Here is a 27043-nt window from a genome sequence, read left to right as displayed (position 1 = left end):
AGAGAACCATCCGGACGAAACGAGATCTCGTTTGTTGCTGCCTCCTTGAAGGTAAGCAAAGAAAACGGATCGCGAAGCAAATTGTCATTCGTCGGACTTCGAACGGAATCACCTGTTTCCTTCTTAAGGATCAGCAACTTGTTACCAAAGACTTAGCTTCTTGTTACAATTTTTTCAGGGTGATTATTAGATACAAGGATCGTGATTATGTTGCGAGCTTGTTATTGTTTGAAGAAAAAATTTTGCTACAATTTCTCGTGCAATTATTAAGAAGATGGATCGCGGTCGTGTTGCTAGTTGCGAGTAAATTCGTTGCGAGCTTGTTACGCTAAGTATATACTTAACAGACGAGATACTTTCTGAGTAGTTAATGAGGATTAAAAACGAAGTATTGGAAAATAATGAAACTATCCTGACATTCAAGGCCACGATCATTTTTCATCCAGATCTCGAATGAAAAAGCACGTTGTAAGTCTTGCAATTTAGCAAGCAAAGTCGCGTTACATTCTTTATTAAGATGCAACGTCGCCGGCGGTTTCATTTCTCCTAGGAACAAATGGGCCGCAAGTTATCACCCCGAGAGAGCGCGACCCTTCCATTTAAAAAATGTAAATTTGTTAATGCAACAGTAGTGGGAGAGCGTGAAAATTCGCTCGACAACCCTGCCATTTCTCCGGCTTGGTTCGCAGCCACCCTATTACCTGAGACTATTATCCAATACAAAAAATCAAATAAAGTATGCTAAGTTACGCTTCGAAGACTTAGGGAGTCAGCGAGAACTGTCGAGGGGTTGTAGGAACATTTTTTCTTACGCCCTTCCCCACCCTTTAGCAGCGTGCCCAGCTACGTCTGGCAACACCCATCGGCCACTTACACGCTTTCTTCGTCGCTTCCTATTAACTTTCAACAGGGTGTAAGAATTAAACGAGTCTTAAAGCCCGCGCGCGATTTATAGGCGGACAAACGCGAAAATTACATCGACGATGCTGATAAAATTTTACTCCAAATTATCTGTAAATATCGAAGACGAGACAATTGTAGATACATACAAAGTAATTCCATTGTTTTATATCGTTCGTGGATATTATCTCGAATATATCGTTTGCAACTAAGAACTAAGATTTTTGAATCACTGGAAGAATCAAATCTTGTCAAGGCTATCGTCTCGGCAAGGATGAAATTTTATGGACTGGAAAGTCATCGAACGAAATATTTGTTAAAATAAGACACGCAAGATAAGATGATCGTATTCTGTCTAATAGATAAATATAGAAGTCGCGTCTGATACCGTTGGGAGAAGCAGACGAGCATCGATTGTATCACGGAAATCACCGTTCTTAACCGTACAAAATGTTCATGGCTATGACTCGTGATTCTCGAAGCTATTCTCATATCACGTAAATGGATATAACTTTCTACTAACGACCAGCTACGCACCGCGATATCGAGCTACGATTTTCTATCGTTGCATAAGCTGTAATAAGGTTGACGTAATGTGATCAGAAAAAGGTATTGGTCCAAACACCGCGCCGCGAAGCACAGCGCGAAAGTTTCATAAAAACTTACATTTTACGCTTCGATAGGTTTCATTACTCGGTTGATACATATCATTCGATGTTCTTCTACGCTATAAAAAGTAGGAAAAAACCGCGGAATTCTACGATCAGGGTGATGTTGTCATCGCGATGTTTACCGTAGAAAAGCGAAATGATAAGCGTCTACTACGCCACAATATCGACAGATTATAATTTGCGAAAATAGATAAATTTCGAAATTAAGATGCGATTTTAATATTACTGCAAAAACTGTCGAGTGACGTACGTCAAATGTGCTCGACAACGTTTAACGCAGATTACAAAAACGACGACTCGATAAACCTTAAATAGTATTCCAAGAGCAGAGACACTGAGCCATTAAAATACGCACTTGTTCTCCGAACAAGCACACGGCCACTTTTACTGCTTTCCAGAAAATAATGACAAATATGGTACTTTGTGGCTCAAACTTAATACCCGGTCGTTTGCGAAATACGCGGCGCTTTACTGCATTCCACGTCGTCGGACCTTGACTTCGTCCAAGATATAGTTCCCGATTTATGAGAAATATCAGGCGCCGTGGCAACGATCGCCACTGAACACTGTTGGAATTCTACCGAGAATTTAGTTGCCATTAAAAAAAAAAGTCTATGCAGTTACATGTCCGCTTTCTTGTCCGCGTTACGTATAAACAGCCGTGGAATACCAGTAGGCTCGATTCAAACAATCCAGTTTCTTGGAAGTTCTTTCAGGAACGTTTCAGGGGTGGAACGATTGCCTCGAATCGATGAAGAACCAGATGGGAGACCTTTCCTTTGAAATAAAACGAAGAATGACGTCTAGCAATATTTAGAGAAAAACGACGTTCATAGCTAAGCTACAACTATCGAAAAATATTTTTGTGATTGCACGAAAGTGTGAAGATTAACAAATGAATTAACAAATCGAATATTTTATGAGAAATTTGTGATGATCAAAGTAGAATTGTTCGTAGGAATATCCATTCTTGAAACAACAGGTTGAACGGTGAACTTTAAACCGCACGCGGCCTTGATAGCCAAGTGCATCGAAATAAAACGTAGCAAAGTAGCGTGCAAGGCGTAGGGCTCTCTTTTTCTCAATGGGCGTTTTTCAAACTAATTAAAGCGGATATTAAATCACTTCTGCGGTACACACCCTTCGGTTTCACTGATGTACGACCTATTAATTAACGTTTCCGATGCTGCAGAATATTACTTGCCTCCGTACCATCCTGAAGATTGCCGAGATATTTGTCTGATTGGATACCGAGTAAACGAAACTTTGCAAGAAGCTCGCAGAGCTGACACTTTATGGCTTTCGTATAAAATACAGTTTTGTATATTATTAAAGTTGCCAGTCGCAATAACGTATACGTAACTCTAACCAGGCGCATATTTTTGCACAAAACTATCGCAAATTGCGATCCAACTATTACGTTCTGGCGTACATTGCAACATCAGAGACATAAGTCAACATCGCACAAAGTCACCACTGCAAAATTACCAACTAGCTACACGTTTCTACGTATATTCTTTCTGTAGCAAAATTATCACTCAACGAGAAAATATTCGAATTCTCATCCTTCGCATATGGTTACAAAGTATCTATATTGATTTTAATTGCGATATTAAAGTTTAGTACTTTTTCATACACTCGTTGGATTAAACTTCTTCTCCAAAATCATCACTTAACTTCCAGACACACAGCCTTTATCGGCATTTTCCTCGCAAAGCGCCGTTTTCAGGACTGTATGGAGCGACATGATCTCGAAATTCGGGAAAAAGGAAGCGCAGGGGTAGCCGGCCGGTCCGACAAAGGACGAGAGAATCCCTCGGGAGGCACGGCACGAGTGGGTCAGTGACGTCGGGCACGGGACAGCGTGCATATCGAAGGAGGGACGACGGGAGGGAAGAAGCCAGCGGCCCTCCTCGAATGATCTTGACTCGAGGGGGAGACGGCGTGCGAGCGAGCGAGAGACGCGGCTGAGCCGCGGGCGAGTTGTATAATATGAACGCGCCGGACCGCGGCGCAGTTTCGGCAGGCTATAATCAATTCTGATTGCAGTCCAGCATCGCAGCGCGATCCACCGGGCCGATAGCTGAGAAAAAAGTTCGCGCTTCCAACTACCGGGCTGCCCATGGTACTACGGCCCGTTCAAGGGACCGAGGGGAACCAGCTACCAGGGTGTACTAGCGACTGCGACTTTGGCTGAGGATACAAAGTGGAAAAAGGAAAATATTGGAAGATAGATTAGAAAAGGGTACGAAGGAGAAAAGTTCAGGAGCGAAGAAGATGGCAAAAAGGTGGCGAAGAATGGGAATATTTTATAGAATCCTATATAGCCATAAAAACATCACAAGCGACATTTCGACAAATATAACTGGCAAAGATAAAAAGACTTTCTTCCAATAAGGGGGGTGTTATACCAGAGTAGGCCATTCGCCAAATTCACGTGTTCTAACGTTTAGAACCTCGAAACAGAAATTGCGTACTCGAAAGAGTAAAAGAGGGACGATGCAGCATCGACTGGATAAAAACGGAATCGAGTTATTTTATTTATCGGTTGGTCAGCAGCCAGCCTGGCTACGCCTTCGAAGTCTCGCGAGCTATCGTTGGACACGCGGGAGGGAAAGAGAGAAGCGAGGAGAAGTCGGGTCCAGGCGAGGCCAGACTGCAGTCTCTCGGTTCTTCGGTTCTCTTCTGCCATCGAATGGTTCGGGGAACGACGGAAGAATGCATCCATCGGTTGTGCATCGGTGCAACAGCAACAAGAGCGCGCGCGCGCGAGCGCACTCTTCTTAGGAGACAACCCTTTTTTCCTCGCCCCTTCTTCCTTCCTCTCTCGCGACGTACGTTCGGTTCGTACGTTCTTTTCCATCCCATTCGAAGAGACAGATTCTTCTTCTCTTTCTCTGCGATGTGTCGCGCGAGCGTCCGGCCCCATTAGCAGTTGGACGAGCCATCATTCAATAACGCTCTCAATGCCTGTGCGACCGTGTCTCCCGCGTGCACACTGTCCGTGTGCAGCCGACACGCGTGTCGTCGTACGACTGATCATCGTGCACCAGTTTCTCTCAACTGGCTGCCTCGCGATCGAATTCGACTACCGTGAAGAACGACTGCAATACTCGTCGAAACTTAGGGTTCACTCGTTTTATATGACCCAGTCAAAAGCCAAATTCACCAACTCTACTTTCTATAAGCTTCGTAATTTAGCGATAGATTTAGTAGCATCGACGAGATAGCATTTAATTTCAGATTCGGTCAATGTGCTCTATTAACAGAATTCTAGATACTGTTACGAAATAACAATGAAAGAGATGTAGCAGAAACTTGATCGAAGATCGTAAAACGAACGCGTCGTCGCTTGGTTAATTAGCAGCACGTTGTCATCAATTTTGTTCCGTCACGAGAGAGCTTAAAGCTCGATGATGCATCGCGGAGATATTAAACGCAGCCATCTCTGGTTTGTCCGTCAATCTCCAGACAAACTGTCAGCAGATCCGTATGTACACATCGAAGGCCTGCAATTTAAGTCGGCCAGACTCGACTGACTATGCTGGTGCGCGATCGACACCGGTATTATGTGCGTCAGATTACAATTTACATTTCGTATCTTAATTTCAAGCGGATCAAGATTAAACATATGGTATGATCGTGATTTCGTTATTTACTCGACGATGCGCAAAATAATTTTAATTGAATGTTTATAGTCTGACCAACGGAATTAATAGCTATACTCCTTTCACATTTGTTTTGGTAGTACATTTAGCATTTGTAAATTATTTATTTCTTTTTTTATAGAAAAAAATCATGTACATAACGGAATGTTGAAGTTTATTGACATTATCGGTCTCTTAGTTATCATTATTTATAGTGTTACATTCGAGATTATTATACTTGCAAATGGCGAGCAAAGCGATTAATTTTCGTTCGAACAAAGCGACGATGGTTTTGCGGTCATTCCCTCTTATTGCAGATTCAATATCGCGCGTGCACACGTATGATTTATAATACTGATTAAATCCTTCGTATTTATCATTTTGCCACTGTCGGCACGTGTGTAACCGGTTCTCGCTCACGTAGCTTTTCGACAAATTTCGCGAAATCAACTACGTCCGATTTCGCTGAATCACAATGCGCTAATTAAGTATATTATTAGACGCGGTTTTTACCTATCTCTGCCAATTATATCGACTACGAAATTTCTACAGTAATCCATTAAGGCTATCACAATTTTAATCTACTAAAATTGATTTACAAAATATTCACCTGTCGATGTTTTTTTTATAACATTCTGTTTATTATTAAATTTAAGCAAAAAGTAGCGACTCTACATCGGAAATGTGTTCTTCTGAATTTTATTTCATATAACCAATTATTACCGTAATTATTTTCCTAGAAAAACATTTTTTTCAATTACTTGTTATATCAATTACGAAAATGTAACGCGAAGCACGAGTCACGGTCGTTTTTCTCGTTGCTTAATCGAATTTATTTAAAATGGCCGGCTTACATTACAGCCGCGGCACATTTCGACATCCGGCCATGCTTCTGAGTAACATCATTATCGATAAGATCAAAGAAACCCGGTCTACTCGAGTTTTCAGTGGAAAGTAACCTGTCAAGTCGGTCAGTAGCTCTACACGTTTCTACGACAATGAGGTGTCAGACGTGTGTAACTTTAGAGGTACTCTTAAACCTCCGATGAACGTAGAAAACAGGTGAGTATGCTTAATGTCAATAATTTTCGAGTAAAGACACGTATAAGTTTCATAGAACTGTGTAATTTTAAAATAAATATAAGTATTCCGCTCTGGGCTGTTTAAATATCATCTTAAACGTTAGAAAAATTTAAAACCTGTTTTTAAGGAAAATTCGTTTCAACGAGTAACGTAGCAACAATATAGCTTTTAATACATTGACAATAAAATTGAAGAGATTTAGACAATTTTCCAAATATATTTTAATATCGTTTGCAGATTATGTCTATATATATATATATTTTTTTTTTTTTTGACATTTCTACGAATACGTGTCGGAGCTAGATCCCCTGAGATTATAACAGCGTGTTAAAGGGCTGTACATTAGGATATTACAATTAGCTTTAACGAACTTCATCATATGTTGACCTACTTACATCTTACCAGCAGCACAAGTAAAACGATGATTAACGATCTCGAATGGAGTATAATAATACTCCTTCTGATACTTAATCGCACTATTTCTCACTTGCAACGTGTTAAATAACCCGAGGTCTAAACGAGGTGTCTGCCTAAAGTACCGTCTGTCAGTCTAGTTACTAATTCCACTGATCGTGTTCATCTTCAGTTAAAATACAACTTCATATCGCACTACAAGTGCCCCGTAATCTCTTTACCAAATTAAGCTACTCAAATAACATTTTAAGCCTGCATTTTAATCTCGAAAAATTCAAATATTGAAATTTTCAAATATTTAAACATTCGAAGAATCAAATACTCAAAGATTTGAATACGTACATTCAAACGTTCAAATATTTAAATATTTCAAACTTTCCAAGTCTCAGGCAACCAGAAATTCAAATACCACGCTTCTCAAACTTCTAGATATTCAGACGTTTCAAAATTTCAAATACACCAAGGTTTTGAAGCTATTCCTTCAATTCCATATGTTCGGGGTATTTCCTAAACGCGATTAATCGAAAAAGTCGAATATTTTTCGCAATTCTCGAACAATTGATCTCAGTTTGATAAAGCTTTTATTATTAACAAATACGGCGATACAGCGATCGTTGGTCCAGCTGTGAGCGAAACATCGGTACGCGCACGTACACAACGGGACACGATAAATCCAATTAGGACGAGCACGAGCAGCAACGATTATCGGAACTGTTTAATCTAATGCAAATACCGGACGATTGCATCTGTCAATAGAGGTTCGAGGCCGTCTTGAGTAGCGGCAGCTTCGAGTATACTGACAGAAGTACCCGAGGCACGACACGGCAACAAGTGGTGCTCGACGCACCGCTAGGTCAACACGTCGTCCGCGTACTCTCGTTCTCGTACGTCGAAGACGGAGTTCTTTTCACCGGACAACTTCTGTGACATTATACTTCGAGCACCACTTCAATCTATCCGTCAAACATCGCCGCGGAGCACACAACGAGAAAGGCAAATGTTGTCCGAGTTCTCCTCTGGGAACGTTTTACCTCGAATCAGGTGAAATAGACGAGTTTTAGGGATTGAGATTTAAACATCTCATAGGATTCATGATTCACGGTTGTGTTATTTCTCAAAAAGATGTAATATGCGCGATGTTCGTTCACGCTCATCGCCATAATGCAAACTCCTCTTTGTCTAAAAGTACAGCTGTTCTTCTCAATAACGTTTCAGTGGAATGATAAAAGGTGAAATAAATTTTGTAATCGATTAATATCAGCGAAGCGTTTCGAGCGATTAAACAGCACGATTATTCCGGCGATGAAAAGAAAGGAGACGCATGATGGGCAGAGAATGGAAGAGAACGGAGCAACGCTCGTTATTTCGAGCGCCTGGGCTGCCGGATAATTGATAGCGGAATGCTAATAACCTGGACGAGCCACGGATTATAATAAGTTTCTTGCGTGCCGCTTCTTGCGTTCGATCGCTGTTCTCGCTAACGCTGTCACAGCCGGCTCTGTCAGCTTATCACGCCGATGCTAATTAATCGGCCGGGGGAATCTGGCTGAACGGAGACAAATCGGGAATAGTTTTTCATGATGTCGTCAAAACATAAGTAGGATAGGATTAAGGAATGATTAAAACAGGAATTAATCTCGCGAGTCAATATTTTTCTGGCTGCAAAGATGTGTTGTGGTTTAAGAGAATTTAATATGAAAGATGAATAGCTTCAGAATTATTTCAGTATGTAATTTTGCGAGTGAATTAAAACGAGGTCAAATGAGATCAAAGGAAAGGTGGGGTTAATCCGAGAAAACTGTAGGAAAAGTTAATCGACGAAATGTTTCGAAAGGAATTCTATAAAATTATACGATTTGAATTTCATTTCACTTAAAAATTCAGATTTATATTCGAAACTTAAACATGACATGCAGTTTAACCAATCAAGCGAATTCTCTTGCAACGTTTCAAAAATAATTCTGGAGGTCGGCTATTTTCAAAGTTATTCGATTTAAGATTTTTCCAAGCTCGACGTGGATATGGTATATTAAATGCATATTAGAGAGATTCGATGGCGAGATAAGACGATGGAAAAGGCAAACGTGTACAAATACTAGTTAGCTATCCTATAATTGAATGGTGAAATATATTTTTTGAACTAACAAATTACGAGCTGCACTGTATATCTTAGAGAATGTCAATCAGAAATTAATATCGGTCTTTGTTGTTTAGAGGCTGCAATTAACCGCGTGTTTGTCTAATGAACAAGCATACATTAAAATCCGTAAAAAGACTAACCTAAATTTCACAATCTATAAATAGATTGCAACTTTTCATAGAAATTTTCATTGTTCGCGCGCAAATTTGTTTCGATTTTTAAAGAGATGAACTTAAATCTCCCAATGAAAGCAAATTGCTTACTTCACAGAAATTTCATATAATTCATAGTTTGTTACGTCTCTGTAAATCTATTTACTATATCACTCCTACTACATTCTCCGACTGTAACTATGTACACGATATCATCCAACTCCGAAATTGTCGCGACAATCGCAAGTTACACAAGCAACAGCTCCCTTCGTTCCAAAAGAATCAATCGACAAACGACGAAGGAGAAAAACGGGAATGAAAACGCGAGAAGGGGAATGATACATAGAAACGATTAATCGAAGCCTATTGAAAATGGGCGATGCCCATTTACCGTACACGTATCCTATTCGGCCGGCGAATAGATTTACGACACAACGTGCGAAAATTCGTAAAAAATCTTAATACAATTTGCTAGAAGATTAAACTACGGCGAGTGTATAATTACACGAATGGTTCGTACACTTCCTTTTCAGACCCTGGCCGAGATTACGTATCGCCGTGTACTGCATTATGGAGTGTGAATAATTATAGTACACGAGTGGAACCGATGAACGAGTGTGTGCTCGCGCGCGCGCGCGCCCGCGACCACATCCATGCCATCGCGACGATTAACAAAGAACAACCGTGGCAGCTTTTCGAAAGGCTTCCTCGAAACCCTGAAGGGGGCAGAAACCGGGTGGAGAACCAGAAGAAGAAGAAGAAGGAGGAGGAGGAGGAGGAGGAGGAGGACACAAAAAAGTCGTATCGAAGCGGCTATCTCGATTAGATCTCTGTATCGGATCCATCGATCGTCTTGTCAATTACACGGAATCGTATATCGAGCCGCGTAAATTACGGAACACGCGTCTCACGTGAAATAATATTGTACGTTACGCGACGTTCGGTCGCCGTAAATGTGTGTGCGCGGGCGCACGTTCGCAAGGGAAAAATGTAATTGCCATCGGTGGGATGAGAATCGGCAAAGCCCGATATCGTTCGCGTGCTTCGCTCCTAGAGCAATTTAGGAAATTGATAACGAACACCAAAGTGGCGCCGCTGCAACTGTGCATTAAGGACGGGAAAATTGAAACCCGCGTTTCAATGCTAGACATTGTTTCGCTGTCGGGGTCAACGTTTTTGCTGGAGTGATTCTTGAAATTTTTGCCGTGTGGTAATTATCAGAGTTGGTTTTTCTCGACGTTTTCCTGAGGGACATTAATTAGGAAGTTTATGCCGTTGAAGAAGCAGCGAACGAGGTTCTGTTAGAATTTTACGTTCGGATATCCTGTTTTTGATTTACTGTAAATAAGTAAATATTGTTATTGGAAAAGAAATTAGAAGAAGCTATACTAGATCGTATAGTAACGTGCGAATATTTCTCTGCTTTTGGAAAGTAGTGATTTATTGTACGTCTGAATCGCTTCTTTCTGTCTGACTATGAATAAGTAGATTCTACTGCAGCAAAGTTATTGCATCAGATCATCAGATATGTAACGCGAGTGTTCTTCTTTGTCGAGAGGAGTATAACAATAATTTATTAGCAATGAAATAAAGCTTAATCTATGCTTGTACATCTTCTTTCGTTATGTTAAATAAATAAATGTTGCAGTTGGAAAAGAAATTGTTCAGTCCAAATATAGATACAAATGACTTATTCGCAATCATCGCTCACAAACTACTTAAATATTCATGCGCGTATCTTCTCCGTATTGGCAGAAACAGTTTCGACCTCTATACCAAAGACTCTTTCATCTGCCAGTATAGCGTAGAGGAAAGAGTTAAAGGGTTAAACGAAACACACTGCCATCAAAGACTCGATCAGAAAAAAACACGAGACGATCTCTAACTTAGTTTCTTATTTCCACGCACGTCCACGGTTCGAATTCACGTTCGAATCCAGAGTTGTCATAACTAATTGAATCTTCACGCGTGTACGTACACCGCGCGAGGCAGGATAAACGCTCGAGCCGATAGAATCGCTCAGCACGAGATAAACTTGTCCGTGGCTGAAGTTTATTAACGCGCGCACACGGCCCGGTTACATGTCGAGGAAAAGAAATCGACTTTATAAATATTATACGAGAGACACGCGTGTGCAACGGCGAACTGGTTTTCGCTGTGAGCGTTGCGTTATCAGCGAACCAGTTACAGCACTTCCACAACCCGCCTCTCGCCGATCCCGAAAATTTCAAAACTTCACGCACGTCTCACCGATGAAACCGACGTTTCTACTTCCTTGAAATATCTTGTCACCACGTGTCGAGAACACTACCGCGCGAGTTACGTGTAAATTACCGCTTCGAGCCTGTTTTTCGGCAAAGAAAACGTTTCTGTATATAACGTGGTTCACTTACTTCTTACGGATATCTAACAGTTAGAAATTTTACGAGCGCTGTAACGAAACGCGGCAATCAAGATTATATAGAAACCTGAAGATGTGTAAAGAACTTACAAGATATCTGTCGGTAGCAGACACTTCGCAGAGATCGTCAGAACAGTTGATCAGTCAAAGTATCGTTAAGGACCAACTTCTCTCGCGCCATAATTGCGAACCATCTGCCTAATCGTTTTCTAGCCAGCTATAAACTCGATATACCAAAAAAAAAAAAAAAAACAAGTCAAGAACGAAGAAGAAATAAATAATAGAACGTTCGATGGATTCTCGACGTTTCAGTCATTTCTGGTAGCAAGTTCGTTCGTGCAGGCCACGTTCGTCCACCGCGTGCCAAATTACATTAAAACCCTGTACGTGTCGAGCATGCTCGGCTAGATACGAACAACGAGATGTGTACAGTGTATTCGCGAAATAAAACCCTTAGACAGAAAGTTAGCTCGCATGTCCCTCGTAATTTACGCATGAACAAGCGACATATTATTTCGCGTAATCACGCTCCAACCATATGAAAAGTTACTTTATGCGGTTTATGTGGCGTTATACCGCTACCAAGAGCAAAAGCGAATAGGGGATGAAGAGGGAAAAAGAGGAAAATAGATAGAAGCATGGTTACACATCGAACTACATAACCAGCTATTGGTCATTTAATTATTATATCCTGTCTCATAAATTATTCAGTTCTGTAACGTTTGCCGATCTTCGGGAATTATTTATTGCGCGCACGTGAAGGGGGTAACAAACGCGTCTAATTATTCGCGAGGAATGCCGATATTTTTGCGCGATTTACAACCAGTGATCATCGATAGTTGCGGCATCGTTCGCGGATCTTCGGATTTTTCGTGTCGTCTACCGTGTAACCATGTGTGTTCTAACAGTGCGTTTACGGTACTGATAACAGAATTCGTAATGTTTGGAAGTGATTTTAGTTAAGTTGCGGAACTTTGGAGGAGTATCTATGTGTGGAAGGAAATTTAGGAAAAAGTGGGCAAATATTAGCCAGATTAATGATAATCTCATACATTATATAACTTCGAATTTCGAATAAACTATTTGTTTTTGGTTGAAGAGGATCAAGAGAATCACGAAGCGGAAGGCCGAAGACTGGTATGAGAGAAACGTCAACGAACTTGATTGTCTAATAGGAACTAAGGTAAAGAGAGTATTTAAGCAAGGTGTTTGCTCGAAATGGGTAAACACGAGAGTATTCGTTTAGCAGAGAAATATTTACAAGGTAAATTTCGAAGGCTGACATTGCCTACCTATACGCTCGACGGTGCATCGAATCTGATATGGAAAAAAGTAACTCGATCGTAAAGGCAATAATATCGGTAAGAAAAGAAGGAACCAACCATACAGATTTACGTAAAAGTATATACGTTAAAGATTCACATCAGATTAGAGAACTAACCGAACGCTGAACAATTTGTAATCGGATCGAAAGCAAAATATTGTACATTAAAACGAATAACTCGATACCAATTGGTATTCAAATATTTGTATCTTGATACGTATAATTTCCAAGGCATCTGTACGATACTTAAAACAATAGCCGTGGCTACAGCAAATTTTTATTATGTATTACAGGGAACAAAAATCAGAGAATCTTTATCCTAGATATTCCCTTAAACAATATTTACTTGGAACTTCTATTGGTAAATTGCCAATGCATCAATCAGAAACCTCATGCTCAATCATGCTAAATAAGATACATGTACCTGTATCCTAAGAAACTTTAAACCACGTTATTCGACAAAGCTAGTGCTATTCTCAATGGATCCTAAACAACAACTAAAGTTATCTTAGATACTCTCTGAAACAAAACCTTTGTGATGAAATCACCAATGGTGCGACCAATCGTAATCTTTTCTAAATAAGCCATATATATATACCCTAGGAAGAGTTTAACTACCATGATAACCAACACGGTACCTGGCTACCACAGCTTTCAACGAAAGGAATCCTAACGAAAGATTTAAAGGCAAAAAGGCAACCCCCAAGTGGAATCGATATAGAACACGAATCGGTCGATGGACTAACCTGTAGTAAGGGAATCCCTGGTGAACGTGAAGGTCCATAGGCATGGCAGGATGAGTAGGGCCATGGTGTGCCGGTGCGGGGGTGTACTCACCGGCCGCGGACAGGGGTGGCTGCATCATGCTCGCCGCGGCAGCCGCATGGTGGCCGGCGAGCATCGCCCCCCAATGAAAACCCGGGGCACCGGGCATCGCCGACGGATGTTCCAGTTCGAGGCCGCGGTGACTCGTCGAGGGTAACGCACCACTTCCGGCAGATCCTCCGGCGATACCGGCGGCTCCACCAGCACCGCTTCCGGCGACACCGCCGCCGCGGTGCATTAGCCAGCCCTCCACCACGAACGTCAATCTTGTCCGTCCGTTGAAACACCGTGAATCACACCCAACAATAATGTTACCTCGTACGAAAAAAAAACCACACACCCACCGATCAAAACAACGGACACTTCCGTGTCTTTTTTCCACGCGAAACCTCTCTATATCTCTTCTACTCTACTAGCAACAAGCTTCCCCCTTTACGTACATATACCTCCACCAAGAACGAGAAAACAAACCCCCGACCAATAATAGCAATCACTTGACACACTGTCGACACATGATCGGTCCCATGCACGACGCGAGCCGGCGGCCTATCCGCGAGCCTGCCACCGGCTCCGGAACACGGCTCACCGGACACTCTCGCGATCCACTATCGAGGAGGATGCGGACGTTGAAGCGCGTAGTAGCACTTGGCGGCGGTCGCGGTGATAGCGCGGTGGTCTCCCTGGTGCCGATCGGCGTCGTCGTCGTCGGCGGCGCGGTCCTCGCCGGATGTTCACGGTTACGCGGGGGAGACAGGTGTTCCCGTAAGTTCCTCTCGCGAGCCGCTGCAGCTGGACGGACCCGGAGAGTGGCGCAGCCTTTAGCTCGGCCATGAATGACGCGCCGTACCTCGAGCTACTTCGCGGAGGCGGGGCCTACTCGCGCCCACGTGACACCTACCGCCTCCATCCTCTCCCCCAACACCGTGTCGCTGCCCAACCCTCCCCTACCTAACCGCGACCCGCGTTCTCTCCCTCCCGACACCGTTCCGGCCCCGCTCTCTCCACGCCAGCTGTGCCACTACCACCACCATCACCACCACCAAAGTCGATACCGCGTCCTCCGCCGTCCACCGACGAACCTTGCACCCGGACGGTACCATCGACGATTCCAACGCAAATCTACCACCACCGTGGATCATCCTCTCGACGAAGACTCTGCTTCAATAGCTTCCCCACGGAGAGTTCCTGTCGTACGGTTTCCTGCGTTTTTGGGACAGGATTCAGGCTATTGTTGCAGCGGATACGTATATCGACGAATTCAGATTCTTGTCATTTGTTTGAAAAAATTTGTTTCAAATTTGTTTGAATGTGATGAATGAAAATCATGTAAAAAGGATTGTAAAAATCATTGTACCTAAGTAACGTTCGTTTTTGCGAATTTTATTACTCGCTTCGGAAAGTTTGCAAGCAGTAACTAGTTTAACTATAGCTCTTTCAAAGTTCGTAGAGAACCATAAACTCTAACTACACGTTAATTAGGGCATAACGAGTAAACGTAAAAGATAATAACGTTAATTGTTTTTTATGGTTCGGATTATCGATACTGTATAATAGTATACGAAGTCTGTTTTATATAAGGAGCGATAAATAAAATAAAGTTGACAAAAACTTCCACGCATAAACGAGGTGAAACTTCTTACGGAAATTCGCCCTTTCACTCGGCGCGTACGGTGTTTTATTGCATTCCAACGGTAATGATCTATCAGCGGATAACATTTTGCGCCATTATTGTATTCATTATCAAATTATCTTCCATATTGTTTGACCATATGGAGTGCTCGTTCTCTGTCTTGTCTCGACTTCTTGACACGAATTTTCTTCCGTTCTTTTCTTTTTCTCTTTTTTCTATTCTTTGTAACGAACTACTAAAAATTTTAGTGAAAGCGCGGTCGATCGATTCAGTTTCTGGTAATATTTTATGTAAGTCGTGCTCGAACGAAAACAAATGCATCGCACGGGTCGAAACAACAAAACCTGCGAGGTACCGCCTCCGATTATGAGACGTGGAACGAGAGAGCACGTCGACACCCCCGCGAATCGACCGAACCGTAGACGCAAGCTCGTTCTGACGTAACACTTGTTGAGCCGATTCACCCCCGCGGCCATCCCTCGATGGACATTTAGTAAACGACCGAGGGATGTGCGATGGAATTTCTGTTATCAGCGGCTGGACCTGATCGCGGACGAGACAAGTTCACCACGAACGATTTTCATCCTCTCAATTGTAATTTCTCGTGACAAAGATCGAATAGAGGATCGTGCTCGACGACCCAACGAGGACAGAAAATGAATCTTTTATCTCGAAATTAATCGGAAACGTCTATACGTAATCAGGAAGTTTGAATAGCTAATTTGACAAATAGCAAACGTGATTGCTTCTCTCTCAATTTTTTCAAAGATTAACGTTTCTGGGAAAAGATTCGTAATTTTGCTGGAAGCTCGTAGCTCGTCCGTTTGCAATGATTTCTTGGAGGCGAATAAAGAAATTTGACTCTCTTGGATGCATATTAAGATGTGACGGGGAGTATGGTATAAAGTAATTGATATTTATTAGGATTATAGTTTTATTTATAGGATAACAGATATTCCGATGTTTGTTCTACTTTAACGCTTTGATAACACATAGGAGACCGAACAGGGCACGATAAATATTACAGCACGCAGTCGGAATTATTGGGAACAATATATAAAATATGTGAGGCCAGGCACGTCCTCATAATTCTATCCTACTACCCCAAAGTGTCGGAAATATATCGTTTCTTCGACAGTCTTGACAATTCGTTTGATCCTTAACAGAATCGTGAGTAGAATCGGTCGAGAGCGTACGAGAATTATCCAAAACCATTCCCGATCGTATTCTGTCACGCAAGTATGTAAAATTACCAAATTTTCTACCCTGTCTAACTTCTCCATCCAATACCATTTCTTTAGAATCTACGATAACTTATAACAAAATATAAAATAAGGTATAACAAAAATAAAAGAAAATAATAAAATATCGAATTGAAACAACGCGAACACACTCTGACACAACGCTCTTCTCCCGTTGCTTTTCATTTTCGCGAACCACGCTCGCCAGCGTCGAATTATTACTTCTAATCAGAGATTCAGGTACGCGAATGGAAAATAAAAGCACCGGAGTCGCGCGGACAGGGTTAAATCAGCCGACCGTCGGCATCAGGGCCCTCCGGTTGTAACCGGGCTGCCACAATAAAAAATTTAATCAAAATGCCCTCTTGGTAATTTACAGCTCGACCAGTCTCAACCCTTTGGCCGGCGAGGGTGGAAAGAAGCCAGGAAGAATGGGTGGAAGAAGAAGGGTTGGTCGGACGATAGAGAGAAGAAGAACCCCGTAGGAGTCATAGACGAGCACGACACAGGCCATTTCATCGCGAAGGGGCTCGTCCCTGTAAAAAATAATACTTGTCTTCGCTCATTTGCTCCTGTTAAGCCCGCGACTCTCTCTCTTACCTCGATCCCCGCTGTCATCTCGTAAATTACAAATTAGAAACGTCAACGTGCTGTTGTAAACGCTTGGAGCAAGGGGTGTGTACGTCTTTTACGTGATACGGGAAGCATCTGTGGCGAATTCGTACGTTCTAGAACTTTCTTTAGCAACGATTAACAAATAAATAGAATTTGTCTTATTCGTCTTCCGAAAAATTATTCAATTACGATCGTGTCGTTGTTCTCCGCAAATTACAACGACTCTGCGATATTTGAATGAATCACGTTTCACAATACTAGCCTCAAATGGAGCAAAAGAAACGAATAAAGAAAACGAAATTATAATCGACAGTTCCTCGGAAGATCGTTCTATCGCAGTTGTTGGATATTTCGCGAGAAATCGTATTAGAATGGTACGAACGGCTTAATGGCGTAATCCCGTTCCGAAAATTGCAACGCGTTACTCGTCGCATGATTAAAGGGCATATCTATGCACGTCCGATTAAAGACCGCCGCGGTCGCAGCAATAATTTATTTACAGCTCCAACTTACGATATCCTGGAACCATTAAAGTAGATTCCCGGAGAAAAGTTTCGGCCGTGGTTGCCTACCTGGTGGGTACAGGTGTGAGTCGTAATAACATAGCGGCCGCGCCCTTTAACCTCTAATATCCCTACCTTCGTACTGACTTCACTAACGCCGCCAACAATCGGCCCCGGGTACACCGCAATCATCCTCTACCTCTGTATCAATCGCCAGCGGATCATTATTGCGAATACACTTAGCATTGCGCTTTCTCCACCGTTACTTTTGGCACTGTACACGTGTACGCGCCGCTCGCAAATGTTCTATCGTGCTATTCCCTTTTTCAGCCGGCGCTTATCCAATTTTTCGCGTCTTTGAAGATTCCGTCTTTCCAATCGTCGTATTTCTGAAGATTCGTTGTGGTTTTGGAAATATTGTCGACGGATCAGAGCAATTGAGGAATTACAAAAGTATTAAGAATTTAGGTTTACGAAAAGGTTCGGAAGGTTTGGAAAGTTTAAAAATCATATCGATCTTTTTGTCGGATGTGTCTCTTTATTTTCTTATACTTTTGATCGAGCATTCTTCTCTTAAGGTTATTTAACGCTAATGTCGACAACCGACTAGGTATGTGGCAAGTATGTAGGTATCTGGGTAACAAATTCGTTCTCGTCGTTTTGTACGATCCTTCGAGTAGCGTAACTTCATTCTTGCGAAGTATTTGATGCAGTGACAAACGACGAAGATACTAAATGCCCTGTTTCTCGTGATTCATCCTCTATATCTCTTTAACAAGATCTCTTTTTCTCTTTTCTCTGTGTCGGCAGTGGAAGGTGGAGAGGTTGGAGATACGACGGAATGAAGAGACGTAAAATGTTGTCCAAAACTGTAATTTATTTCTCCATGGTGCCAAAATACACTAGAATACTCCGTAATCGTAGAAAATATTATTGATATTGTTCGGGTATAAGTATATAACACGTTAAACGCAATGACATGTGAATGATGATTGAAATGGCATGAAATTTTCATGGGGTGTACACTTGAGATGGGATATATGATATGAATGGCAAAGTCGCACAAGTCTGAGCAAATAAAATTAACGATACGTATATGTAGCGAAAGAAGTAAGAAACCGTAAGAACACTAAAAAAAAAAAAAAAAAAAACACGTTCGTTCGATAAAATTTCATACGTAAATCGTATTCAGAGTATGTTCGATCAAAATACAATTTCGATAGAGACAAATTTGTTCGACGCATTTTAAAAATCGATAAAAATACTGTTCGATTAAAAAATAAAATAAAATAAAAGAAATACTGACAACGAACGTGTTTCCTTATAATTAAAAGATCGATCTATTCGGCGCTGTAATCGGCAAAATTGACAGAAATTAATCTACAGAACGAATAAAGGAATTTTTCGACAAAAAGAACATTCAAGAAATAAATCAAAAGATTGATCAAAGGCCATGCAGTAAGTTCATGCCTGACATTACGGCGCCAAACTACAGAGCGTTGTAAGAAGTACGCGATACTTGAATTCGATCGCGTTCTCGAGGAATTCAAATGAAATCTTACTGATACGATCAAATTCAATCCTCCATGAACCAAGTCGTTCTCATTAAACGCGATATTCAGGAAGAAAAAGTAGAGAAAAGTATACCCAACAATCGATAGAAGATAAAAATTATACCGATCCATAATACTATAAAGGAATAAAAGAGATCAAGGTTCGTGGAGGGTTAATGTCGCTTGTATTCTGAAGATGCAATACAAACAGGCATCGTACTCTCGAAAGTACACATTCGATAGCTTTGTCGCAAAATAGTCCGCGGTTTCCTTTTTACAAAATTTTGCATCGCGTCTACAAGTATTCAGAAAAAGTACAAAGTAAAATTTGTCGAATTTCGCATAAAAAATTTCGATCACAGTAATAACAATGACCTTGATAGAAATAGAAACCGCAGGCCGCCGTTAAAAATATCGATTATCGTAATACAATTTGCAAACGAATCACTTTCGATTCTGCAATTAAACGCGTAATTAATTCCTTTCTTTCCTGCTTCCTTTTTTTTTTTTTTTTTTTTTAGATTTTTCCCCAATATACAGCAACACGTTCGAGCGTTGCCCTATATCATAATTTTCGTTTAAAAGTAAAACCGCATGCAATTTATAATCTAAGTAGCCGCTACAGCAACGCAAAGGTGAATACATTTTCGCGACAAATCAAAGCTGTACAAAGCACGACACGATTCGTTTTTTCCATCAATTCTTTTCCTTTTATTTTTTCACTTTGCGAGCAGACGCTCGCCTGATGCGGTGATGATACGAATGAAACGGAGGAAAAACAAGATGCTTCTCGTAAATCCTATATATTTATATATAAGTGATATTTTGATTTCTCAGGTACTTTATACACGTTGTGATAGGTAGAGTAGGCAGGTGAGGCAGACCTCGCGTTCGTCGACTTCAGGTTTTCCGTTCAAAAGTTTCCGCCATCGACGTGCTTTCAGACGACGTCGATGTTGAACGTAAAACACGAATTCGATGACCAAGGACTTGTAACCGTGGAACTTGTCTCCTAATGTACTGTTTAAAGGATCGAATTAAGTTGTTCGATCAGAAGAATCGTTGTTTCTTTAAGTAGTACAGTCTAAGACAGTTTCCCTAGGGTGCAGGATAACGCTCTAGCATTATGATTGCGTTAACAGAGCAATTTTCATCCTCAGATGGCTGAATCATGAAACAGAAACTTGTAAATAAATTTGAAAGTTGACGAAATTCTTTTAAGCAATACTTTATATTATATACCAACTCGAACGATAAATTTTCCTCTATCGTAACTTTTTGCGTATATTTTTAACGAAGGGAATGTTTAACGAAGGATAGAGTCAAAGTATAGCAGGGGCAATGATGCTTACAATTTTCTAAAGCAATTAATTCTCACAAATGATGACGAATTACATCTCGTTGGATGAAAATCGCTCTGCCCTCGCGTTAAGCTTTTCTCTTCGACATCGAACGACCCCTGAGGGTGTCGTCATCTTGCAGATCTCAATGAAAAGTTCTACTCGATCCCATAGGACAATCTGTTTAATAAAAAATCAAGTATTCAGAGAATACAAGAGGCTCTTTTTAAGCTCTGTGCCCTGTGTATGGATACTAATTGCGTGCGTGTGTATATGTGTGTGTGTATGTGTACACGTATGATGTCACCATTTGTCGTCGCCGTCGTGAACACGTAAGTACAGCATTTCAAACTTTGGATCGTCAATGGTATATTCTTTGAAACATTGGAAGAATTATACATCGATCCATCGGTTACTGTTACCTTTTCCCCTTTTTTCTCTTCTCGCTCATTTATTTTTTTTTTCCTCTTTTCTCTTCTGTATCTTACTAAGTTATCTCTCACGTTCCTTTATCTTATTATAACGTAGCATGCTTATGAATATACAGTTTTACTTCGATCAATGCTTGATCCGCCTGATTCCAAACTCTATTCTCCTGTGTCACATTCTCTGACACAAACACAACGCACAAACAGTGCTCAAACTCAATCACGCTGGATAACGCTCAAAGACGTCATAATCTTAGTCTGCTATGTGCAGTGAAAAAATATAAGTCTGCGAGACATTTTGCAAACTTCTTCTTTCTCGGGGACCCTTGTTATCTTTCGTTTCGCATGTTTCTTTCGCGATAACGACTGGTCCTGCGCGAAAAGTTAGCGTCTCGACAGAAGTGTATCATCCATCTACCGTTAGATGCGAACACATTCGTTCAATCTCTTTTACACGCATGCACGCTTACACGGTAAGCATCGTGCACAAACTGTTCAAACCTATCAAATCGATCTAATCATCCTCTTAACGATAAGTTCGATCTGTTCTGTAAAAGAAGCTCTAATACGATCGCTCTAATTTCCAACGAGTAACGCGTTTTACTTTGACGTATACAAATTTATACATATTCTTTACGTATATGGATTATGTTTGATTATAGTTGATTATATTTGATTTTTTGTTGCCTCGCTCGTTGGAAAATTGAGCGATCCTAACGATTCACGTCGAAGCACAATATTAATCGCATTACGCTCTAACGAAGCTGAAATTGAAACATCCTATCGCCTACGGACCCCTTTCCCCTCACAAAATATTTCACAAAATATACCACTTTAATTTTCGTTCGCCTCTACGAAAAATCAATAGTTATACGTGTATGTTTTCTTTTTTAAAAATTTTTTAATACAAAAAATATCGTTTGATCTTAAGGTGCGATCGATTCTTTTTACAGGCGCGCTATTTACATTAATTCTACTCCTTTATTTTCATTTTGTTTAATCTACCAATTTTGATCAATCTAAAATATGTAAGATCGCGTTTCGCGTAAATTGGCCAAAGTATCGTACGAAATGTAGAACTGTGCTTGTGCAAATGAAAAATGTAGCACGAAAGATAAAACGCAAAAAATGTTTGAGCTCGAAAAGATTCAGTCGATTGAACGAAACGTCGTGAACGTTCGTTACTGTAAATTTGTGTCCTACAAAACTGTCCTCTATATTTTACCGCGTAGAAAACTGTGACGAAATATTTTCCATCCATATTATCAAATAATAATTATCCCTACGATGTACAAAAATAAAATTCGAAACTTTTTTTTTTGTTTTAGATGCTTTTATTTTCGCTATCTATTACTCCGTGTCACGCAAGTTTTCGAGCGATCGTGCTGAAATAAATTGATCGAATTAAAGGTTGCGTGACGGAACTGTAATCTTATTACTCCCTATCGAAGATCAGTTCGCTTGGAAAACCATGTGGATAATCACAGCGTTTAATATTCAGCATGTATCAATGATTATAATATGAAAACCTTTGGTAAAGGTTTTATAGAAGCTCGCGTACAGGGTGTTTCATTTCAAGCGAGCCATGCGCATTTCAACGTCGAATAAGTTTTTGAACGAAAATCGAAACGTGGAAAATTTCCAGGCGAGTATTGCCCAATATTTATTGTATTCGTATACATTGTATTCCAATTGAGTCTTATTGCGTCTAAGTATTTGTACTTTTAAGGATTAACAAATATAGTTGAATCCTTTAACAAAAATATTTTTATTTTTAATTTCCGATAATTGGACGTGTTTCAATATTTTGTAATCTATAGGAGTATATTTTGGAAGATAAAACTTATTTCTGCTTGTAACGCAACTTCTTTTATAGAATCTCCTAATTTTCATCCAACATATTTTATATCGCTAACACATGATTCAGTTAAAATGAAACACCGTATACAAGAAACGTTACTAAACACGCTAACATTAGTACCGTTGCAAGTTATCGAAACGATCTACTCGATACAAGTAAAGTGACCCTTCATGCGACAACTACAAGCGATGAGGATATGTGTATAAAAACCCAGGCATTCGTAATGTACCCTAATGTACCATGTTAACATTTCGTTAGTTCGACAAATAAATGTCAATGTAAATCGACAGAACTGTTAGATTTCAATTAGTTCCGTTGTTCGTATGGCAAGAACGAATAAAGTTCCCAATAAACAACAGACAGATTCCTAAAGTCCCTTTTCTCATATTCACCTTTGAATTCTCGCTGAAGTCACTCCCCAACTCAAAGACCATTTACTTTTATTATACCATAATATACCTTCACACGTTTCTATCATCATCGTCTTCGTAATCGTTGTCCTCTTACGATCAAACGACGAACAGTTTCATCGTCTAATATATATATATATATTTTCAAACATTTTTATCATCTATTTTATCATCGTCTTTTATGATTTTTTTTCTTTTCTTTACCTTTTCTCAGTCGTCAAGCAACGAGCAGCAAACACGGCTGTCGATTCAACCACATGATCGCAATATCAGCGAATCGTATCACTTGAGGGTGTGTTTTCGATCAACATTTACCCTTTTATTTATTTATTTATTTATTTGTTACGTATTTTCTTTCATCCTTGTCATTGGATAAATGTTTACCAAACTCGTTCACCACGAGAATTATTGTTCCTCGATATTCGCAAGATCCTTCGTACGAAGTATATCGATTGGTTAAGTGATGACAAAAAATGCGGACAGAACCGCGAAGTTCGATGGAACTTCAGAAAATAGTGCGTCTCGCGATTCTTCGATATTAGATGTTCCCCGAAGAAGCAAGATGACTTTACTTCACGTAGCACGATCTCGTGACTACGTATGCGGTTTTCAAACACGATATCGCTGGTATTTTAATGAAATTATCACGGAGACGGGTCACGTGAGAGTGTGTGCGTCATTCAGATGTTAGTTTCATTAAAATTCCAGAAACCTGTGTCTGCAATTCAGATCTCTTTTCGGCGTCGCCGTTTTCCTCCGCTAGACTCAAAGGCAACTTTGGTCCCTTTCTTTCTTTTTATTATCTTTTTTCCTTTTTCTTTATCGGAGCGGTCGAAAAGAGAGTCTGAAAATTTCTACGCGAGAGAAGTTCGTCTATTGAAATTCTGATTTCCAGAATCCTTTCGTTCGTTGGTCGTTTACTTACCGACATAGATTTTTTAAAGAGGAAGATATGGAAATCTTCGTTCTTTTTCTATTTTTTTCTTTATGCGTCTTGTAAACGTTGTCAATTTATTTCGATCGACTGATTCAGAATTTCAGCAAAAGAAGTTCACCCGCATTCTCTACTCTACGGTAGCAGTCGACCATCGGCCAATGCTACCAACTGCTGTAAACAACCATCGTCCACATAAAAAACAGAAACAAAAACAAAATCGTTGAAAACAATCAAACGATACTACCGTCGTTTAACATCGCATGCATCATACTCGTCGAACATCAGCGTTCGCGCATAGAACATCGTTCCCTTTGTTTCCCAATCACTCGGAGAACGCTATAAAATATCTCCTCTCCCGATTCACATTAAATTACAAACAATAATACGTATATGTATATATATATAATTTGCAACATATATATATAAATAAATATTTATACTATATAACAAAAAGCGCGCCACTGATTCATCGATCAGTTTCGAAAACCTCGAACTCGATATTATGCGAGAAAAGATTTCATTCATTCGTTCATCGTTATCGTTACTTGTCCTTGCAAATTCTCTGAAATGAAGATAAAGTTATTCTCTTTATAAATATCTGTCAACCTTATCTTTTTTCTTTGTTATTTCTTTCTTTTTTTTTTTAATTGTTTTGTTATTCATCTGTACCTCTACGTCGTTCCTATATTTCGTTGAATCTTTCGTTCTTCAAGAATTTGCAGAATTATGCTACGAGGTTTCGATTCGTCGTTATATTCGAAGGCTCGAAGATTGTCTACGTAGATCTCGACCCTCTCATTCATTCTCGATTTCGCACGTGGCTAGAGCAGGTATACGAAGTTATACTTACCTCTCGTTTCATACTCGATTCGCACAGTTAAATATCTGATTTTGTAAAAACGTATAAAAAAGTTCTTCCTCATTCGTCGTTCTTTTTTTTTTTTTCTTTTTCCTGTTTTGACCTAGTGCTCATAGTCTCTACGTCGCGCCTCAGTCACTTTTACATTACTAATCTATACCGTTCTTCGCCTTCTTCTATCTTTTTTTTTTTTTTTTTAATTTTCTATCGTATCACAATCTCAAACGAGCGCAGATCTTCTCTCTATCGTACGTGAAATAAAACAGGGAACCATCACGTTCAACTGAAAAGTATTTTTGTCTTGTGGACGAAGTTGCAGTCTCGTCGTAAGATCGAGCTTTGTGCTTTAAATTGACTCGATTACTGAACACTCGGAATTCTTTATGGCAGTGCAAGCGTAAAATAAACAAAGTTGGAAGAATTTTCGTAGTGAGATCGAGAATCGAACGTGTCAAGAAAAAAAAAAAAAGAAAACAAATTACACTTTACGTATTTAAGTCTCAGTGGAAAAATATTAATACTAAGCGATATTGTACTTTTTCATATTTGTGTAGAGTACTTTTAGTATAAATATAGTTGAAATATAAAAAGTTTAGAGATAAATATAAAACTTCGGTATTTCAGAAACGACGACTGAACGTCAAAAATCTGGACAAAACAATGATAACTCTCACTTTTTATATCGTTCCCAACTTAATTGACGACGTATTGATAATCGATACTACGAATTTGCCGAAAATCGTGCGCTCTTCGTACTATTCTTGGCTGGAAAGTTGTCTGGCGATGAAACGTCGCGAGTCTAATTTTGTCTACGTTAGAACAAAAACCGCCTTTAATGATACAATTTTCGAAATAAATCGCGCGTATCATTGGAGCGAGACGTTGACATCCGCGAATCGACCGTTTATTTCTACAGATGGAGAGAACTTCTGCGAAGAAACAAACAGAATAGCTCTTGCTTCTCTATCATTCTGCTGGCTAAACTCTCCAGCCATGCATAGTATTATTTATCAATCTATTCACCTACTAATTTTATCGTGCATCGCACGACCAACAGAATGGAGCAGATTATGCTCGGTGACTGAGGGTTCGACTGATCTCTCTCATACGAACGATGTCTTCCGTGGAGATTCCATGGAGTACGACGCCGCGTCAGGCTTTTCCAACAGACGATTGGCGTCGTGAAGCTCACACAGGTGGAGGACCCCTAACGTAGCGTAGCTGAGGGGTCAGCGAGAAGTTCAACGTGTTCGTCGCCTCGCAGCAATGCGGCTCGAGGAGACAGGCGGCGCAGAAGAGGGCGACCAGGGCCAACTGGAATGGCAGAGCTGCTCTGAGGATGCGCCAGACCCAACTGTGGGGAAGACCAGGCTCGTTGTCAGGATCTCCTCCATCCGTGGCGCCGCTTTTCACTGCGTTCGTCGCGATTAGCTCCGCACCTTCCTTCAACATCTCCGTAACACCAGCCTTCTTGCGCTTGCTGCACAGTGGACAGAAGGAACATCCAATTTTTTCTCATTATTCCATGAATTTGAATCATTTTTTAATTCGTGTTCTTGCTTTGTCGAGGAGTCGGGGAGTTTCAAGGAGTTGAGTGTTGGTTTGATAATGACGCTGTGGATGACGTGAATGATAGAAGATACGTTGGCTGCGAGGAGAATGTTATATAACCGGCTGCAAGTATTATCGAAGGAATCTCGTGGATTTTCACGAAGAAAATAGGAAGGGAACGTTAGTCTTCGGGTTAGTTATACGAATACGCCAAGAACAGCGCATATGAATTCGTTCGAGCAGATATTACTCGATTCTGTATTAGATTCATATTGGAGAAATTGCGGAACACTTTATCAAACACTTTCGTAAGAAACGAAGAAACAGAACGAAACAAGTATCGCTGGTTAACTGAATGCACGATGATCAGATTAGTTTCTATGCTCGAGATTAAATTAATTACAAAGTCGACTAACCGCGAACTTCGGTTAGCCGTGAGACTTTAAGGTGTCCGTTTAATCAAGCAAATTAATTTACAGCGTCTCGTGGGAGAAAGTCAGGTCAGGAAATGAGTAAAAGGTAGGTTCTTGGGGAAATCAAATACGATGTACATTTCCG

The 27043-nt window shown here is 40.5% G+C and overlaps 2 protein-coding genes across 12 annotated transcripts in view; both read right to left on the bottom strand.

The window, feature by feature from the left end:
- The window catches only part of LOC117241677 (protein trachealess), a 138337-nt gene extending 123915 nt beyond the window's left edge, over positions 1-14422 (bottom strand). For 4 of the 6 annotated variants that reach the window (XM_033507661.1, XM_033507663.1, XM_033507665.1 and 1 more), the window contains exon 1: positions 13479-14421. In XM_033507661.1, coding sequence (XP_033363552.1) covers positions 13479-13795 — 317 coding nt within the window. In that variant the 5' untranslated portion in view covers positions 13796-14421. Of the gene's footprint in view, positions 1-13478 lie in introns of all 6 variants that reach the window. The other 2 variants (XM_033507662.1, XM_033507659.1) reach the window with 2 other exon arrangements.
- Positions 4017-27043, bottom strand: part of LOC117241675 — a 132647-nt gene continuing 109620 nt past the window's right edge. For 5 of the 6 annotated variants that reach the window (XM_033507654.1, XM_033507656.1, XM_033507652.1 and 2 more), the window contains exons 21-23: positions 25589-26414; positions 16577-16579; positions 4017-4027 (exon numbers count right to left, since the gene is read on the bottom strand). In XM_033507654.1, coding sequence (XP_033363545.1) covers positions 26123-26414 — 292 coding nt within the window. In that variant the 3' untranslated portion in view covers positions 4017-4027; positions 16577-16579; positions 25589-26122. Of the gene's footprint in view, positions 4028-16576; positions 16580-18403; positions 26415-27043 lie in introns of those variants that run through there. The other variant, XM_033507651.1, reaches the window with a different exon arrangement.

The sequence above is a fragment of the Bombus vosnesenskii genome, unplaced genomic scaffold (assembly GCF_011952255.1).
Source record: "Bombus vosnesenskii isolate JDL3184/JDL3185 unplaced genomic scaffold, Bvos_JDL3184-5_v1.1 scf7180000016261, whole genome shotgun sequence".
NCBI classification, from domain to species: Eukaryota; Metazoa; Arthropoda; class Insecta; order Hymenoptera; family Apidae; genus Bombus; species Bombus vosnesenskii.
Note: the sequence above shows the minus strand (reverse complement) of the source record. Positions and strands in the feature narration are given on the sequence as shown.